We start from the raw sequence: 19,666 nt of genomic DNA on the forward strand, positions 1-19,666 counted from the left end.
CTTTCAATGGTTAAATAAAGTACATTTCATAGTCCTTATCGTCATCATTCTAATGTCATCCTTGAATAATATAGGACTAGAATTAGATGCACATGGCTTTCACTTCTCTTCATGAAGATTGAATGGTTATGGCTCTGAATCAGTAACTGCTATTGCCTAACTGGGTTCTATTGGCTGCTGTATTTAACATTCAGTAAACAAGGGCTTGCATCCCTCTTCGAATAGTCTATTGGTATAAGAAATGCAAAAATAATGTGTGTCCAGCAAGCTATTCTAGTCTAGCTTTTCTTGCATGGGGATCAAATCAAAATCAAATCAAATCAAATCCAATTTTATTTGTCACATACACATGGTTAGCAGATGTTAATGCGAGTGTAGCGAAATGCTTGTGCTTCTAGTTCCGACAATGCAGTGATAACCAACAAGTAATCTAACTAACAATTCCAAAACTACTGTCTTATACACAGTGTAAGGGGATAAAGAATATGTACATAAGGATATATGAATGAGTGATGGTACAGAGCAGCATACAGTAGATGGTATCGAGTACAGTATATACATATGAGATGAGTATGTAGACAAAGTAAACAAAGTGGCATAGTTAAAGTGGCTAGTGATACATGTATTACATAAGGATGCAGTCGATGATGTAGAGTACAGTATATACGTATGCATATGAGATGAATAATGTAGGGTAAGTAACATTATATAAGGTAGCATTGTTTAAAGTGGCTAGTGATATATTTACATAATTTCCCATCAATTCCCATTATTAAAGTGGCTGGAGTTGGGTCAGTGTCAATGACAGTGTGTTGGCAACAGCCACTCAATGTTAGTGGTGGCTGTTTAACAGTCTGATGGCCTTGAGATAGAAGCTGTTTTTCAGTCTCTCGGTCCCAGCTTTGATGCACCTGTACTGACCTCGCCTTCTGGATGATAGCGGGGTGAACAGGCAGTGGTTCGGGTGGTTGATGTCCTTGATGATCTTTATGGCCTTCCTGTAACATCGGGTGGTGTAGGTGTCCTGGAGGGCAGGTAGTTTGCCCCCGGTGATGCGTTGTGCAGACCTCACTACCCTCTGGAGAGCCTTACGGTTGAGGGCGGAGCAGTTGCCGTACCAGGCGGTGATACAGCCCGCCAGGATGCTCTCGATTGTGCATCTGTAGAAGTTTGTGAGTGCTTTTGGTGACAAGCCGAATTTCTTCAGCCTCCTGAGGTTGAAGAGGCGCTGCTGCGCCTTCTTCACGACGCTGTCAGTGTGAGTGGACCAATTCAGTTTGTCTGTGATGTGTATGCCGAGGAACTTAAAACTTGCTACCCTCTCCACTACTGTTCCATCGATGTGGATAGGGGGGTGTTCCCTCTGCTGTTTCCTGAAGTCCACAATCATCTCCTTAGTTTTGTTGACGTTGAGTGTGAGGTTATTTTCCTGACACCACACTCCGAGGGCCCTCACCCTCCTCCCTGTAGGCCGTCTCGTCGTTGTTGGTAATCAAGCCTACCACTGTTGTGTCGTCCGCAACTTGATGATTGAGTTGGAGGCGTGCGTGGCCACGCAGTCGTGGGTGAACAGGGAGTACAGGAGAGGGCTCAGAACGCACCCTTGTGGGGCCCCGTGTTGAGGATCAGCGGGGAGGAGATGTTGTTGCCTACCCTCACCACCTGGGGCGGCCCGTCAGGAAGTCCAGTACCCAGTTGCACAGGGGCGGGGTCGAGACCCAGGGTCTCGAGCTTGATGACGAGCTTGGAGGGTACTATGGTGTTGAATGCCGAGCTGTAGTCGATGAACAGCATTCTCACATAGGTATTCCTCTTGTCCAGGTGGGTTAGGGCAGTGTGCAGTGTGGTTGAGATTGCATCGTCTGTGGACCTATTTGGGCGGTAAGCAAATTGGAGTGGGTCTAGGGTGTCAGGTAGGGTGGAGGTGATATGGTCCTTGACTAGTCTCTCAAAGCACTTCATGATGACGGAAGTGAGTGCTACGGGCGGTAGTCGTTTAGCTCAGTTACCTTAGCTTTCTTGGGAACAGGAACAATGGTGGCCCTCTTGAAGCATGTGGGAACAGCAGACTGGTATAGGGATTGATTGAATATGTCCGTAAACACACCGGCCAGCTGGTCTGCGCATGCTCTGAGGGCGCGGCTGGGGATGCCGTCTGGGCCTGCAGCCTTGCGAGGGTTAACACGTTTAAATGTCTTACTCACCTCGGCTGCAGTGAAGGAGAGACCGCATGTTTTCGTTGCAGGCCGTGTCAGTGGCACTGTATTGTCCTCAAAGCAGGCAAAAAAGTTATTTAGTCTGCCTGGGAGGGAGCAAGACATCCTGGTCCGTGACTGGGCTGGGTTTCTTCTTGTAGTCCGTGATTGACTGTAGACCCTGCCACATGCCTCTTGTGTCTGAGCCGTTGAATTGAGATTCTACTCTGTCTCTGTACTGACGCTTAGCTTGTTTAATAGCCTTGCGGAGGGAATAGCTGCACTGTTTGTATTCGGTCATGTTGCCAGACACCTTGCCCTGATTAAAAGCAGTGGTTCGCGCTTTCAGTTTCACGCGAATGCTGCCATCAATCCACGGTTTCTGGTTAGGGAATGTTTTTATCGTTGCTATGGGAACGACATCTTCAACGCACGTTCTAATGAACTCGCACACCGAATCAGCGTATTCGTCAATATTTTTATCTGACGCAATACGAAACATGTCCCAGTCCACGTGATGGAAGCAGTCTTGGAGTGTGGAGTCAGCTTGGTCTGACCAGCGTTGGACAGACCTCAGCGTGGGAGCCTCTTGTTTCAGTTTCTGCCTGTAAGCAGGGATCAACAAAATGGAGTCGTGGTCAGCTTTTCCGAAAGGGGGCGGGGCAGGGCCTTATATGCGTCGCGGAAGTTAGAGTAACAGTGATCCAAGGTTTTACCACCCCTGGTTGCGCAATCGATATGCTGATAAAATTTAGGGAGTCTTGTTTTCAGATTAGCTTTGTTAAAATCCCCAGCTACAATGAATGCAGCCTCCGGATAAATGGTTTCCAGTTTGCAAAGAGTTAAATAAAGTTCGTTCAGAGCCATCGACGTGTCTGCTTGGGGGGGATATATGCGGCTGTGATTATAATCGAAGAGAATTCTCTTGGAAGATAATGCGGTCTACATTTATTTGATTGTGAGGAATTCTAAATCAGGTGAACAGAAGGATTTGAGTTCCTGTATGTTTCCTTCATCACACCATGTCTCGTTAGTCATGAGGCATACGCCCCGCCACTCTTCTTACCAGAAAGATGTTTGTTTCTGTCGGCGCGATGCGTGGAGAAACCCGTTGGCTGCACCGCATCGGATAGCGTCTTCCCAGTAAGCCATGTTTCCATGAAGCAGAGAACGTTGCAGTCTCTGATGTCCCTCTGGAATGCTACCCTTGCTCGGATTTCATCAACCTTGTTGTCAAGAGACTGGACATTGGCAAGAAGAATGCTGGGGAGTGGTGCGCGATGTTCCCTTGTCCTGAGTCTGACCAGAAGACCGCTACGTTTCCCTCTTTTTCGGAGTCGTTTCCTTGGGTCGCTGCATGCGATCCATTTCATTGTCCTGTTTGTAAGGCAGAACACAGGATCCGTGTCGCGGAAAACATATTCTTGGTCGTACTGATGGTGAGTTGACGCTGATCTTCTATTCAGTAGTTCTTCTCGACTGTATGTAATGAAACCTAAGATGACCTGGGGTACTAATGTAAGAAATAACACGTAAAAAAACAAAAAACTGCATAGTTTCCTAGGAACGCGAAGCGAGGCGGCCATCTCTGTCGGCGCCGGAAGTACAAGAGCTCTGAGTGTTATGTTAGAATCTTATTATGCATAACCATTGATAATTAGCTAAATATAAAGCTACTACTGCAGAGTAGCCTAGTGGTTAGAGCGTTGGACTAGTAACCGCAAGGTTGCAAGTTCAAACCCCCGAGCTGACAAGGTACAAATCTGTCATTCTGCCCCTGAACAGGCAGTTAACCCACTGTTCCTAGGCCGTCATTGAAAATAAGAATTTGTCCTTAACTGACTTGCCTAGTTAAATAAAGGTGAAATACACATTTATTACCTGAAAGAGGTAGGCTAGGACATCTATATGTAGGGATATATATCAATCTAGAACAGAATTATCTATTTTGGATGCAATTTGAATGGAGTTGATGGAGAGAGAAAGACTGTGAGAGAGTGCTCGCGCATGCACTGATTTACAGCAACGAATTTCGAGTGACACGTTGTTTTATCACTCTGCAGCTCCAATAAAATTAAAATAAATCTTTACAATAAAAAAATTAAGTGACCCTGGAAAGCTAGATGGATATGGGTCAATTAGATGTGCATTCTGTATTTATATTGCTGTAGCATAGGCTATGCTGCAGCAAATATAGGCCTACCTGTCACAAGAACACAAAGTTACCATGATGAAATAATAGGTCTACATGCATTGTGAACTGCGTTCTATACTGAGATGGGCTGTCTGCCCCCACCCTGAGTGTTGACGATTCATCATGCAGAGGCTGTAGAGAAGACAGATTTAGACATCGCATATCATTTAACAGTTCCATTTCACACCATGCTGTTCATGTAAATCATTTATTATAATTTAATGTTTTTTCGCAGTTATTTATCCTTGGAAAAGGGAGAGGTTTTGGGCGGTAAATCCATGTAAATCTCGGTAACCGGTTTCCCGCCATTCAACCCTATATATGCAAATATATGCCTTTTTTTTTTTAATGAAAATTGTTATTTGGCCTTACTGCTATTAGCCCACACAAATGCATTGAATAACAGATTCACTAAATAGAACAACGGATAGTCCCCACCAAAAAATCTAAAGGACGTTTGTTCTGAAGTGTTTGTCCTATATCTGAAAGATATAAGAAAAATCAATAAACATTAGTATATATATATTTCTTTACATGTATTTAACGCACTAAACAGTCTCCATATATACAGTACATCCATTATTTTTTTTCAATTGGTACTGGGGGACCTTCAGAAGAGTCTTGTGAGGCCTGTGGGCATCCTAGAGCAGAAAAATAGTTTATAGGCCAAAACTTTCGGACGCTACAGATGATTTTGTGAGAAGCCCGATTTTTGGGATGTCTCATGGTCTGACCGCTCTAGCTTTGTCAGCTTTCACCTCAGATGCGGAAGTGCAACATAGGCGGATGCGGTGGATTGAGACTCATCCAATGCAATGTATTATATGCTAATTAGATTTCCATGGGGCTCGGACATCAACCTTAGGGGGTTAATCTGTTTGACTCAGAGTGATGAATTTTGGCCCACATGCTCAGGGATATGAGTCTAGCTAACCCAAGCGATATCTCAGACACCACTGGCCCGATTTTGACTAAACATGGGTGAATGATTCATCTTGCCATAGAGATCCGTAATTTATAAAATGACACTGATTGGCCCAAGGGGGGGGGGCTGCATCCTTCGGGGACGACGACATGTTTACTGTTGCCTTGTTTTTCATTAGATCTGAGAAGAGGGGAAAAGCACTTATGCAAACGTAGCTGGCTCAGGGACACCTGTGAAAGAGCTAATGCCTGTATTCCGGTGCTGGTCTGCTGGTTATCTAGATCTGTCTCAGACTACCCACTTCCCCCTTTGCACCAGCATCTGGAGGCCCAGCTTTTCTTCTTATGCATCATTCTTTTCTACTCAAGTTCTCAACTCAAATCCTGTGTAGCTCAGTTTTTAGAGCATGGCGCTTGCAACACCAGGGGTGAGGGTTTGATTCCCAAGGGGGTGGGGGAGTATGAAAATATATGTAAGATGCTCTGGATAAGAGCATCTGCTAAATGACTAAAATGTCAAACAAAATCCGATCAACTACCACTGTTCAATTGTTTAAATATTATTTTGTTGCTGTATTGTCACAATTATAAAGGATAAACATATGATAAAGGGGTCCGATAAGTCTAATGAGTGTAGCTTGTCCCACTGAAAAGCAATATCAGTTTTTTCTCCTTTAGACCAAACTTAAAGGCAAGTTCCTTTTAAAGGTAAGTTCCTTATCAAAGTAAACTTTATTTGAGAGTGTAAAGGCTGAATTAATACTGTCACGTTGACTCAAAGCGAATGTACTTTTTTAATTACTCTGCCATTTTTAAAGCCATGTCCACCCCGTCCTTGATTTTTCCTAAATAAGTCTATATAACACACTGTTGTTGTTAGAATCTTATTATCACAAACATAATTTGTGTTATAAGCCATTTTAAGAGGACATTCCCCCTGCCCCTCATTCACCGCCAGTCATTCACTGGCAGCCAGCCTGCGAGACAGATGATAGCCCCTCGAAACTACACCTAAACTATATATTCTATAAATTATACATTTAAATTTATAAAATATAAATGTAAATTCTATAAATTTATTCTGCAGCATGACAATGACCCCAAACATACAGTCATTAAGAACTATCTCAGCGTAAAGAAGAACAAGGAGTCCTTCCTGGAAGGGATGGAATGGCCCCCACAGAGCCCTGATATCAAGTCTGTCTGGGATTACATGAAGAGAGAGAAGCACCTGAGGCTGCCTAAATCCACAGAAGAACTGTGGTTAGTTCTCCAAGATGTTTGGCCCAACCTACCAGCCGAGTTCCTTCAAAAACTGTGTGCAAGTGTACCTAGAAGAATTGATGCTGTTTTGAAGGCAAAGGGTGGTCACACCAAATATGGATTTGATGTAGATTTTTCTTCTGTTCACTCACTTTGCATTTTGTTAATTGATAAATATATAATAACATGTCTATTTTTGAAAGCATTTTTACTTGACAGCATTTTTTCACATTTGCACAATACTGTACATTATTTTTCAAACCTTTATATAACTAGGAAAGTCAGTTAAGAACAAATTCTTATTTCCAATGACAGCCTACCCAAGCCAAACCCGGGCCAATTGGGCGCCGCCCTATGGGATTCCCAATCACGGCCAGATGTTATACAGCCTGGATTTGAACCAGGAACTGTAGTGACGCCTTTTGCACTGAGATGCAGTGCCTTAGACCGTTGCGCCACTGCAGGGCTGAAAAGTGCTGAAAAGTGACCAGTAGCAGGAATATATAAATACTTATGGTAATATACTAATGGTAATATATTAATGTAAACAGGAGTAATAATGACCAGTAGCAGAATAAATGGATAAATACTTATAGTAATGGAAATCAATAATCAATGAACAGCAGCGTAGTGGTAGTAATACATATTTACACAGAGGCAGGGGAAGGAGAGCCTACAGAGTCACAAGCAGGTAGTTGTGATGTCTATATATGTATTATAGTATCAGAAAGAGCAGATTCTGCAATATGTCCTTGTTAAACAACTCTTAAAAATGACCCCTTGAGCTCGATTTCAAAATATAATATAATATAATGAATACATGCGCAACACTCAAGCCACAGTAATATATTTAAACTCAAAATATGCCATTCTGTTCTTTTGAAATGCATTTTCTTGATTTCATGTTCCTTAAAGCCCCCATGGAGTCTTTTTAATGTTATTTTTTAAATCATGACTCTATGTGTAATAAATCACTATCTGTGTTTGAATACCCATACTAACATACTGTATACATACTTAATGAGTATATACTACATATATACTACATATCATTTTAGTATATTGTAAACAAATGTTTCAGTATCGTTTCAGTTGAGTACTAGCGCTTCTCCTGTCTACCGGAAGTTGATGCTGTTGCTATGCAACCTCTTGCTAGCTTGTTAGTATAACAAATGACTAGCTAGACATATTACGATTTTGGGTGTTCGTAAACATCACTCTGACCATTTTACTCACCCTAGCAGAGCTGGTTAGGCTGTTTTTATGTTGTCCATAGCATTGCTGACTGTAACTGTGCTGCTGGCAACAATTTAATTACGTTTTTATTTTTTTATTGCGACTTTTACTGACACCGACCATATTCAACGGGTGTTGAGCGTTTGTAAATTCATCAGTTATTCTGTACTCTGGCACACTCAGTGTTCTGAAATCGGAGTAGAAATCGAATTCTATTTGTCACATACACATGGTTAGCAGATGTTAATGCGAGTATAGCAAAATGCTTGTGCTTCTAGTTCCGACAATGCAGTAATAACCAACGAGTAATCTTAACCTAACAATTCCACAACAACTACCTTATACACACAAGTGTAAAGGGATGAAGAATATGTACATAAATATATATGAATGAGTGATGGTACAGAACGGCATAGGCAAGATGCAGTAGATGGTATAGAGTACAGTATATATATATAAGATGAGTAATGTAGGGTATGTAAACATAAAAGTGGCATCGTTTAAAGTGGCTAGTGATACATGTATTACATCAAAAATGGCAAGATGCAGTAGATGAGTACAGTATATACATATGAGATGAGTAATGTAGGGTATGTAAACATTATATGAAGTGGCATTGTTTAAAGTGGCTAGTGATACATTTTACATCAATTTTTCCATTATTAAAGTGGCTGGAGTTGAGTCAGTATGTTGGCAGCAGCCACTCAATGTTAGTGGTGGCTGTTTAACAGTCTGATGGCCTTGAGATAGAAGCTGTTTTTCAGTCTCTCGGTCCCTGCTTTGATGCACCTGTTCTGACCTCGCCTTCTGGATGATAGCGGGGTGAACAGGCAGTGGGTCGGTGGTTGTTGTCCTTGATGATCTTTATGGCCTTCCTGTGACATCGAGTGGTGTAGGTGTCCTGGAGGGCAGGTAGTTTGCCCCCGGTGATGCGTTGTGCAGACCTCACTACCTTCTGGAGAACCTTACAGTTGTGGGCAGAGCAGTTGCCGTACCAGGCGGTGATACAGCCCGACAGTATGCTCTCGATTGTGCATCTGTAAAAGTTGCTTTTGGTGACAAGCCAAATTTATTCAGCCACGCTGTCTGTGTGGGTGGACCAATTCAGCTTGTCCGTGATGTGTATGCCGAGGAACTTAAAACTTTTTACCCTCTCCACTACTGTCCCATCGATGTGGATAGGTTGGTTCTCCCTCTGCTGTTTCCTGAAGTCCACGATCATCTCCTTTGTTTTGTAGACGTTGAGTGTGAGGTTATTTTCTTGACACCACACTCCGAGGGCCCTCACATCCTCCCTGTAGGCTGTCTCGTCATTGTTGGTAATCAAGCCTACCACTGTAGTGTCGTCTGCAAACTTGATGATTTGAGTTGGGTTAGGGTTAGGGTGTGCATGGCCACGCAGTCGTGGGTGAACAGGGAGTACAGGAGAGGGCTGAGAACGCACCCTTGCGGGGCCCCAGTGTTGAGGATCAGCGGGGTGGAGATGTTGTTACTACCCTCACCACCTGGGGGCGGCCCGCCAGGAAGTCCAGGACCCAGTTGCACAGGGCGGGGTCGAGGCCCAGGGTCTCGAGCTTGATGATGAGTTTGGAGGGTACTATGGTGTTATGAGCTGTGCTGATGAACAGCATTCTCACATAGATATTCCTCTTGTCCAGATGGGTTAGGGCAGTGTGCAGTGTGGTTGCGATTGCGTCGTCTGTGGACCTATTGGGGCGGTAAGCAAATTGGAGTGGGTCTAGGGTGTCAGGTAGGGTGGAGGTGGTGTGGTCCTTGACTAGTCTTTCAAAGCACTTCATGATGACGGAAGTGAGTGCTACACGGCGGTAGTCGTTTAGCTCGGTTACCTTAGCTTTCTTGGAAACAGGAACAATGGTGGCCCTCTTGAAGCATGTGGGAACAGCAGACTGGGATAAGGATTGATTGAATATGTCCGTAAACACACCAGCCAGCTGGTCTGCAGTGAAGGAGAGTCCACAGGTTTTGGTAGCGGGCCGTGTCCGTGGCACTGTATTGTCCTCAAAGCGAGCAAAGAAGTTGTTTAGTCTATTTGGGAGCAAGACATCCTGATCCGCAACGGGGCTGGTTTTCCTTTTGTAATCCGTGATTGATTGTAGACCCTGCCACATACCTCTTGTGTCTGAGCCATTGAATTGCGACTCTACTTTGTCTCTATTCTGACGCTTAGCTTGTTTGATTGCCTTGTGGAGGGAATAGCTACACTGTTTGTATTCGGTCATATTTCCGGTCACCTTGCCCTTGGTAAAAGCAGTGGTTCGCGCTTTCAGTTTCGCGCGAATGCTGTCATCAATCCACGATTTCTGGTTTGGGAATGTTTTAATAGTTGCTGTGGGTACGACATCGCTGATACACTTGCTAATAAACTCGCTCATCGAATCAGCGTATTCGTCAATGTTGTTGTTTGACGCAGTGTGGAACATATCCCAATCCACATGATCAAAGTAATCTTGAAGCGTGGAATCAGATTGGTCAGACCAGCGTTGAACAGACCTGAGCGCGGGAGCTTCCTGTTTTAGTCTCTGTCTATAGGCTGGGAGCAACAAAATGGAGTCGTGGGACTAGGAACGCGAAACGAGGCAGCCATCTCTGTCGGCGCTGGAAGTAATCTTTAGCCAGAATTAACGCACAACGACTATACCACTTAGCTAAGAATTATTTGAATAATCAAGTCAATAAATGTTAGGTAGTTATTTAGATAGCAGATAGTTAATAAACTGCCTGGCAAGTTCAATGTATTAGTAGCCAACTAACATTAGGCTTTTCTAGTGTTAAGGCTTCCTCTCCCTTGGCTTCTGACAGAAACTGGAGGAGGCAGCGGCCACAGCGACTCTGGAGGAGCAGAGGAGAAAACAGACCCAGACTGACCTGCAGGACCGCTACAGAACAGACCTGGAGAGAGAGAAAATGGTAACCAACCACAAAGCTACACTCTAGCTCTGTTCCAGGAAGTTAATACTCAGAATCACTGCAACAACGTATTACTCAGCAAGACTTCTCTCATGACTTTGAATCATTGCGTTTGATGTATAACCAAGTATTATTACTATTAGTATTACTATTACTCACAGTATGAGTATTATTTATGGAGTTATCTGGGAAAATCTACACTAAACAGAATTGATTGTCATATGTACAGCACATGCTGCTTTGTACTGTGGTGGTGTGTGTGCACGTGTGTGTGCGTGTGTGCAATCATATCTGTGTCTAGATTATCATATCAACCTGTGTGTGTCCATTGTCCCCTGTCAGGTTCGTCAGCAGATGGAGGAGCAGGTGGCCCAGAAGTCCAGTGAGTTGGAGCAGTACCTGCAGCGTGTCAGGGAGCTGGAGGACATGTACCACCGCCTGGAGGATGCACTAGAGGATGAGAGACAGGCCAGGCAGGATGAGGAGATCATGCGCAAACTACAGACCAGGTTAGATGCAACACACTTGACACACTCATAGACAGTAGCCATACACTGAGTGTACAAGACATTAGGAACACCTTTCTAATATTGAGTTGCTTTCCCTTTTGCCCTCATATTTATCTAATTAACTAACTGTTTAAATTAATTAAATTAATCATGTAGCAATTAACTAATTAGGATCTGGGGCACCACGAGAGTGGTTCTTTAAAGCGTTACCATCTCCCGAATTAAACTCTGAAAGGTCTTTACCTATCATATCTATAAACAGTCAACTTATTAATCATAACCTCATATCCTCATAATATCATATCATCATTCTGAGCAGTCGTAACCTCCTTGCATCTGCAAAAACCCGAGCCTTAATTATGATTCAGTACTACACAAATTGGTTTAATTATTTATTTACTAGCTAATTAAATGAGAACACAGGATAAACACACACACTCTGCACCGGTTATTATCCCCAGCGGAATGACAACAACATGGATGCTTGTTAAAGAAGAGATGGAGATAGAGGGACAGAACCACTTAACACTGCCACATTCAGAAACTACTCTCACCTACAATAACCATATACTTTGCACACGAACCGCCGCCCGCTTTGAGCTAGACATGATAAATGTATTTACGTGAAATGCCTGGGTTCGCCTGGGATCTCTCGGTAAACGGGGCAGCCTTGAAAAGGGTGTTGGACCTTTTTTTGTCAAATGATTCAAACAACTCTTCTACTGTTGTCCTTCTGCGTAGTTGTCCAGTATCTGGGGACTTGTTGTGTAGTCCTGAACAGAACTACAGAGTTGATTTTCCTTCCATTCACTCTTGAAGATACTTCTTTGAAGATAGGCCAGCCAGCTGTATCAATGGTTTCCCAGTGGGGGGATGAGAGTAACGTAATACAATGGTTTGAGCAGAGTAACAGGATGGTCCTACTTAAATTCGCTTTCGAAGATACTTTACTTAGGACAGCTAAACAGCCGTTCCAGTGATTGTCCTGGAGGTGAGTTTATCGTCTCCACCTCGTGAGATTCACAGTTCAAACCATTTTAAACATGTAGTTGCTGCTTCACACTTTTTCTGGTTCAATGTGTTTTTTTCTTAACCCATCATTTATACGTTTTGCTCGAAAGGTTTAAGGTTCCGGCAGGCAGTCATGCTCCCTGACCTCACGCTGGGGTGGTGATTACTCACTGTGCAATGTTTTGGAAAACAATGATCTCTTATAACTTCTCAAATCACATCCCTCTCTTAAACAAAAAAACTCAATTTTCCATATTACATGCACAACCCATAGTATGGAAACTTCTTCCATGTGGTATGTATACTTTCCAAGTTACAGTATTTTCTTCATAACATTTTTAATGACATCACAAAACAACAAACAAAATGACACTTTCTACGTTAGAAATATTGTTCCATTATTCACTTTTTAACGTGTTAGAGTTTCAGTGGGAAAAGGTCTGTTGAGACAAAGAACATTCCTTTGGTGAATTTGGAGAGCGCAAGCCTGGATCTTCTCCCTTGATTTACAACAGGACGTGAGTGTCAATCCCCACTAGTTATTTCCTCCCCCATCTACGGGTGAAATGGGGTCTGATTGATGTTATTCATTGTAAACCTGATCTGACCTATTTGGATTCTCATGGTCAGTCATGACAAAGGGATCCTAGCTTTCACCTGGATTCACCTGCTCAGTCTTTGTCATGGAAAGAGCAGGTGTTTCTAATGTTTTGTACACTCAGTGTTCATGCACAGGTTAAAGGTAGTACACTATATAGGGAAAATGGTGCCATGTGGTACACAACTTCACACACAGATGTAGTGTACATTATCACACAAAAACAGTGTATCAGTAGGCTGTGTATAGATGTTAACGTTCACATTCTCAGGCTTCTGCACCCAGCATTTGTTTGAGTCTGTCTGTGATTGGTTCATGTGGTGTGTCTGTTTCTGCATGTACACAGGCTTCTGGAGGAGGAGTCAGCCAAGCGGGCGGAGCTGGAGCAAATCCACCTGCAGCAGCAGAGAGCCATCTCCCAGACCCAGGCTGAGAAGCAGGAGCTGGAGAGCGAGCGGCTGGCCAAGGAGATGGCCCTGCAAGCAGCCATGTTGCAGCTGGAGAGACTTGAGAGAGAGAGGCACGGAGCGCTGGAGCAGTACGAGGTCAGAGAACAACACCCTGTCTGTGTTTCAATATGGCTGTTAGTAGGGACCATGTCCCCTATTAACACTTCACTTAAAGTAAGGTTTTGCCGGGACATTTCATAAACAAGATTACAACTAATTTGGCAGGAAGTACTTCCTTTTGACCTATATGTCTGTGAGCAACTACTTGTCTTTATTCAGCTGAAGATAGTGTTGAGTCAGTGGAAGGCTGCCTGAAACAGACAGTCCGTCCCTGGCACCAAACGTGCCTTCTTCTCGAATTACTCCTCTGTCAACTGTTGACACAACACAAAACTATCATAGAGGTCTCTTCTTGCACTCTGTTGCCATCTAGTGGTGATTTCACTGAGAACTGTCTCTACTTCAAGAACAACAGCATAACTTATTTATTACTTAAAGGGACTTAGCCATCATTGAGATATATGGATAAACTATGTGTGTGGGTTTGTGTTACAGGAGGTGAGAATGAAATTGGAGCAGGCAGCTAATAAGACCAAGAGCTGGAAGGACAAGGTGGCCAAGCATGAGGGACTGGTCCGTCTCATCCAGCCAGGTAAGTAAGAATGAGAGAGGCCAACATCACCATAGTAGAATGTCCTCCACTGCATGTTCATGTTCTGTTCTGTTCTCCTCTCCATACTCATATTACAATGCTATTCATGTCTTTGTTCTATTGATCTATTGTTTGAATACAGTCTGTGATGTTTTCTTTCTCCTTCTGTCTGTGAAGGTGATAAAGGACCACAGAGGATGACTAACTGGGGCCCAGCAGCCTTCACAGACACTGAGCTGGACCTGAGGAAGAAGTCCTGGCAGGAGAGGAAGAACCACAACCAGTCAGCCCAGTAGACTAGAGATGGTGCTTCTTACCTGATGGTCCAGACATCTTACTGTGATCGTGTAGCATCACGATACTGTTGTCATATTGTTGTTGAGAATTAACTATGTGTATGGTTGCAAAATTCCTGAAACTTTCCCAAAATGTCCAGGATCTCCAGAAATCCCGATTGCTGGATTCTGGATTTCCTGCTTATTTTCTCCTAATTCTGTGAATCTTCTAACCAGGATATCTGGAATTTTGCAACCCTACTAATGTGCCAATGCTTTGACATTCCAAGTGTTTCACCATTCTGTGGTCTTTAACCAGGAAATAGAGCTGTAGATATTCAGTGAATAATATGTTCAACTTATTTTTTTAAATAATGTCATGAGAAAGTAATACGATTAAAGTAATAAGATAAAAGTAATAAGATGTTTTCTATTTAAAATGCTAAAATGCCAACGCATAAGTAGTGTATCTTATAAAATATATTTAAAGACATTTCTTTATACTGTTGCTGTCTGTTTTATTGGATGAGGGATGTGAGAATTATATGTGTTAGAATAGGCGAGTAGTGAAAAATAAATATGGCATGTATATATGACTCTGGGTTAGATATGCTCAGCCTTGATTTATATATTTGATACATTTCATTCAAAAACATTTTTTTCAATCTAACCATTTAAAATGTAATTTCCTGGTTTGCCTGTGGGAACTGTGGAACCTTCAGTAATATTCCTATGAAAGACTTGGCCGATGCCCTCTTGTGGTTTCATGAGTTAAAGCATCTGTTTACGGCTCTGCTGTAACTCACAGTAATATTATACTGTGGTGTGCTCTGCTGTAACTCACAGTAATATTATACTGTGGTGTGCTCTGCTGTAACTCACAGTAATATTATACTGTGGTGTGCTCTGCTGTAACTCACAGTAATATTATACTGTGGTGTGCTCTGCTGTAACTCACAGTAATATTATACTGTGGTGGGCTGGGAGTTACTGTAGATACCTTGAACCGCTTGAGTCCATAGCTATAGTTCCCCGTGTATTGTAGCCAGGTAAAGTTCAATTTAACCAACATATGCAAGTGTGAGCTGACCTCTGCACTTGTGTGTGTAATAGTGAATGTTGGTGCGGTGAGAACTTATGAGATCTGACTGCAGGGATGGAACTGCTGGGATCTAGTGTTTCTCTGCGGACTCTGAGCTGGGTTCTATTCTCTCTGGGGGAACCAGGGCCCTGGAATGGGATTCATGTTCTCTCTCTTGGGGCCCTAGGTCCTGCTTAATTCCACTCTCCACTACATCTCAGCCTAGCGCTGCAGATTTCTGTAATGGATGTTCTGCAGAGCTTCAAAGAGCTGGCTTGGCCATCTGTTTGTCTGTCTGAATCTGTCCTGGCAGGCTGAGGTCCAGCTCTCTCTCTCTCTGAGCCAGCCTGACCAAACCACCCCAACCATGTGTGACTGATAGTGACACCCTCTCCTCATTCATAAACCTGTGGTTTTCATTACAATAACTTTGTGTCATGTCGAAACAAATACAATCTGATTTCTTATTTCTTTGGGGCCAAATCCTGCTTTTGATTTGCTAAGTCCTGTGTGTGTGTGAGCATGTTCTTCTCACATCTGGAGCTCACTATTGTAGGTCTAGGTCTAGGACCTAGACCTACAACAGTCAGTCGTGACTAAGTTGGAGTATGAGGAGATATGTGCAGACTTCTACCAGCCCTTTTCCTTTATGAGAGCTTGGACAAACAATTATGATGATTAATAAATGCTACAGCACGAGCACACCCCCTCATGCCCGGACCCGCACTCTCGTCCACCCTGCTCAGGTTGCGCAGTGAGCTGACTTCACAGAGTGGTCTGGTCAGAGGGCTCGCCCTGGGCAGCCGCAGAACAAAGCCATGTCGATGGGAGGAGACAGGAGACCTGACCGCTTGGAGTGTGGAATCACAGGCCTGTCTGTCAGGATGGAGAAACACGCTAAGCAAACATGTAAACATCACAACAACCCCATCACACTGTCACGACAGCCATCCTACAGCATGATACACATAGTAAATCATTTTCATAAAACAGGATTTCTCCCTTTAGGCATATTCTTCTCTTCAGGAAAGACTCAAGGATTAAACATCTTAATATAACTAAGCCCTAAGAACAGAAATACAAGTAAGCATAGCTGAAGCAACACAATCCATCAAAGACTCCCAGACAGAATTGTTCCAGACCAACCCAGTTCAGAGTGCCTCTCCATGTAAACAAAGAGCTGGGCAGGCTTAAACAAAAACACATGAGACATACGTGATTCTATTGTAGCTATCTCTCTTGTTGTTGCCCCAGTAATTGGGCTTTCCAGCCTTTTTTCTGTGCTGAATATATATTTTTCCATTCAACTGTTTTATTTCATTGTGGAGAAATCTGCTGTTTTGTAGCTATGTGAAGTGACTTCCATCCTCACTGACAGACTTGAGACTCTGAGACCTGAAAACACCAGGCTCCACACCTCATCTACAGTCTACCAGTAGATGGTTGGTTGAGGTATGAAAAGAACCAATTTGACATCATACTGCATTTACATTTTAAACATTTAGCAGACGCAATTATCCAAAGCCACGTTCAGTTAGGCGTTACTCTCTGTCAAATTAAATACGTGTTTTGTCTTTGAGGAGGATAATTATATGAGTTGAGAATGAGGCTTTTGAGAACTGTTAAAGAAGGAATTTTAACAGGAATGACTTCAAATCCTGGAAGGTCGTTTCTTGGTGTTCTTGGTGTCCTGTCAATAAGGGTGTCTGCCAACTCTTAAGCCACAACCCTCAACACTGAGCATTCCATCCACCACTTCCTGTTTACTAGCTCTGACAAATGGCCCAGTGCCACTCCTCCTCCCTCTCTTCTACTTCCCTTTTCTCCTATTCTTCTTTCCTCTCCTCCTCCCCAAGAACTTAGTTTCTCTCATCTGCCACCCATTGTCCTCCTCTTTCTCCTCCCATCTCACTCCTCCTCCTCATCCCCCCTTCCCTCTTTCCCTTCTCTCTCTCCTCCTCCAACACAAGAAGTTCCTTAGTCTCTCTATCTCCAGTTTGCTCTCCTCCCTCTCCATTTTCCTCAATGAAAGAACCACAAATAAGTTGGTTAAGGGTTTTCAATCTGCTCTTCAATCTGCATCTTGCCTTGAGCCAATTACCCCTGTGTGAAAAGTAACTGATTGACCCAGATCATTCTTGTGACATAACAGGAAGGGAAGTGAAGACCGGTGATGAGGCAGGTACACGAGGTGTGGGAACGGTTGAATTAAACTGTTAATTACTTTTATGCTGCATCCACTTTAAAGGAAAGTGTTTGTAAAGAGTGTGACTTGCATACATTTGGCCACCCACATGAGCTAGTCAGGGCCAGCCCTATCCTTTTGGGGGCCCTAAGCAAGATTTGGTTTGCCTGAGGGGGCACAAAGTATGTGAGAATGGCTGGGGGTGATTCCATATGGAAGTTGGAGAATGTTGCACACCTGAAACTGTCACACCCTGATCTGTTTCACCTGTCTTGTGCTTGTCTCCACCCCACTCCAGGTGTCACCCATTTCCCCCATTATCACCTGTGCATTTATACCTGAGTTTTCTGTTTGTCTGTTGCCAGTTCGTCTTGTCTCTGCAAGCCTACCAGTGTGTTTCACCCGTACGCCTGTTTCTCTCGAGCCCCTGTTTTTGTAGTTTTTCCAGTTTTGACCACTCTGCCTGCCTTGACCCTGAGCCTGCCTGCCTGCCGTTCTGTACCTGTCTGACACTGCCCTGGATTACTGACCTCTGCCTACCATGACCCTGAGTCTGTTTGTCCCCTGTTTTGTTAATAAACATCTATGATTCGAACTGTCTGCATCTGGGTTTTACCCTGAAGTCTGACAGTAAGAACTGGCCATGACTGACCGAGCAGACTCGGACCAGCTCCGCAACGCTGTCTCCTCCCAAGTAGCCACCATTGAGAGGCACGAGGAGTTACTTTGAGGTTTTATGGAAGGATTGCAGACCTTGGCGGAACGCCATGTCCGTGCAATTTTGCGGATTATCTGTTAGGCAGCTGGCCATGGCAGTAACCTCCCAGCCCCTCAGTAACTCTGCTGAAAGCAGCGCGTCTCTCCAGGCCACCCCAGCTTCCCGAGAACTCTGCTTACCTACTCCGAAACGCTTCGCTGGAGAGTCAGGAACCTGTTGGAGTTTCTCTCCCAGTGTTCCCTCATCTTTGAGCTGCAGCCCTCGTATTTCCCCTCGGACCGTTCGAAGATTGAGTATCTCATAACGCTGATGTCCGGAAGGGCTCTCGCCTGTCTATGGCGGTGTGGGAACAACAATCTGCCGTGTTCTTCAGTCTGGAGGAGTTTGTGGCTGAGGTGAAAAACGTTTTTCTCCCGCAGAGTGGAGAACTATGCGGTTGATTTCCGCATGTTGGCTGCCGAGAGTGCCTGGGACCCGGAATCCCAGTTCGACACGTTCCTTCATGGATTATCGGTTTAGGTTAAATACGAGTTTGCAGCCCGGGAGCTACCTACGGATCTTGACTCGCTCATCGCCTTGACCATCCGGATCGATGGGCGGCTACAGGAACGTAGGGGGGAAAGGAGGTCTGATTCTGGTCCCACTTGATTGCCCAGGGCTCCCAGCTTGCCTCCGAGGAATCCAGGAAGTCCCCGGCGTTTACGTCCCCGAGAGAATCCTAGGTTACCCGAGTCTCTGAAGTCTGCCGCCTAGCCTCTTCCGGAGCCGATGCAACTCGGCAGAGCTAGGCTGTCTCCAGCTGAACATTTACGCAGACTTCAGAGACTCGTAAATGCGGGACTACCGGTCATTACGTGTCTACCTATCCATTAAAAGACCAGGCTCATCAGTAGGTACGAGTACTCTGCTGGGCCATATGGAGAATTTTTCTATTCCCCTTACTCACACCCCTCTCCATGCCATCCTGCTGTTGGGCAACCAGTCGAAATCTCTCCGGGTTCTCATTGACTCTTGGGCCGATGAGAGCTTCATGGACTCTACCCTGGTGTCAGAGTTGGGCATCCCCACTCAGCCCCTCTCCATTCCACTGGACGTTAGTGTGCTGGATAGGCGCTCTATAGGCAGTCACCCACAATACTACTCTCAACCTGCGAGTGTCAGGAAACCACAGTGAGTCAATGTAGTTCATGCTCATCAAGTCTCCTCAGGTTCACGTTTTATTGGGGTTTTCTTGGGTCTAGCAACACAATCCCCTTATCAACTGGACTGCTGGTGCTATCATGGGCTGGAGCCCGTTCTGCTACACCCATTGCCTGAAGTCGGCGCAGCCTGCCCCGGGATGTCTTCCTGTGGGCTCGGAAGAAGCCTCGGACCTCTCCGCCGTTCCTGCGGAGTACCAGGACCTCTGGGAGGTTTTCAGCAAGGCCCGGGCCACTCCACTTCCTCCA

General features: G+C 44.3%; 1 protein-coding gene across 2 annotated transcripts in view; it reads left to right on the forward strand.

Annotated features, from left to right (window-relative positions):
- Positions 1-14,830, forward strand: part of LOC115112461 (switch-associated protein 70-like) — a 31,668-nt gene extending 16,838 nt beyond the window's left edge. For both annotated transcript variants that reach the window (XM_029639542.2, XM_029639543.2), the window contains 5 exons: positions 10,633-10,740; positions 11,083-11,249; positions 13,205-13,403; positions 13,863-13,959; positions 14,137-14,830. In XM_029639542.2, the coding sequence (XP_029495402.2) occupies positions 10,633-10,740; positions 11,083-11,249; positions 13,205-13,403; positions 13,863-13,959; positions 14,137-14,255 (690 nt within the window). In that variant the 3' untranslated portion in view covers positions 14,256-14,830. The remainder of the gene's footprint in view (positions 1-10,632; positions 10,741-11,082; positions 11,250-13,204; positions 13,404-13,862; positions 13,960-14,136) is intronic.
- Positions 14,831-19,666: the final 4,836 nt, after the last annotated feature.

This window comes from Oncorhynchus nerka, linkage group LG27 (genome assembly GCF_034236695.1).
Source record: "Oncorhynchus nerka isolate Pitt River linkage group LG27, Oner_Uvic_2.0, whole genome shotgun sequence".
In the NCBI taxonomy this organism is placed as follows: Eukaryota; Metazoa; Chordata; class Actinopteri; order Salmoniformes; family Salmonidae; genus Oncorhynchus; species Oncorhynchus nerka.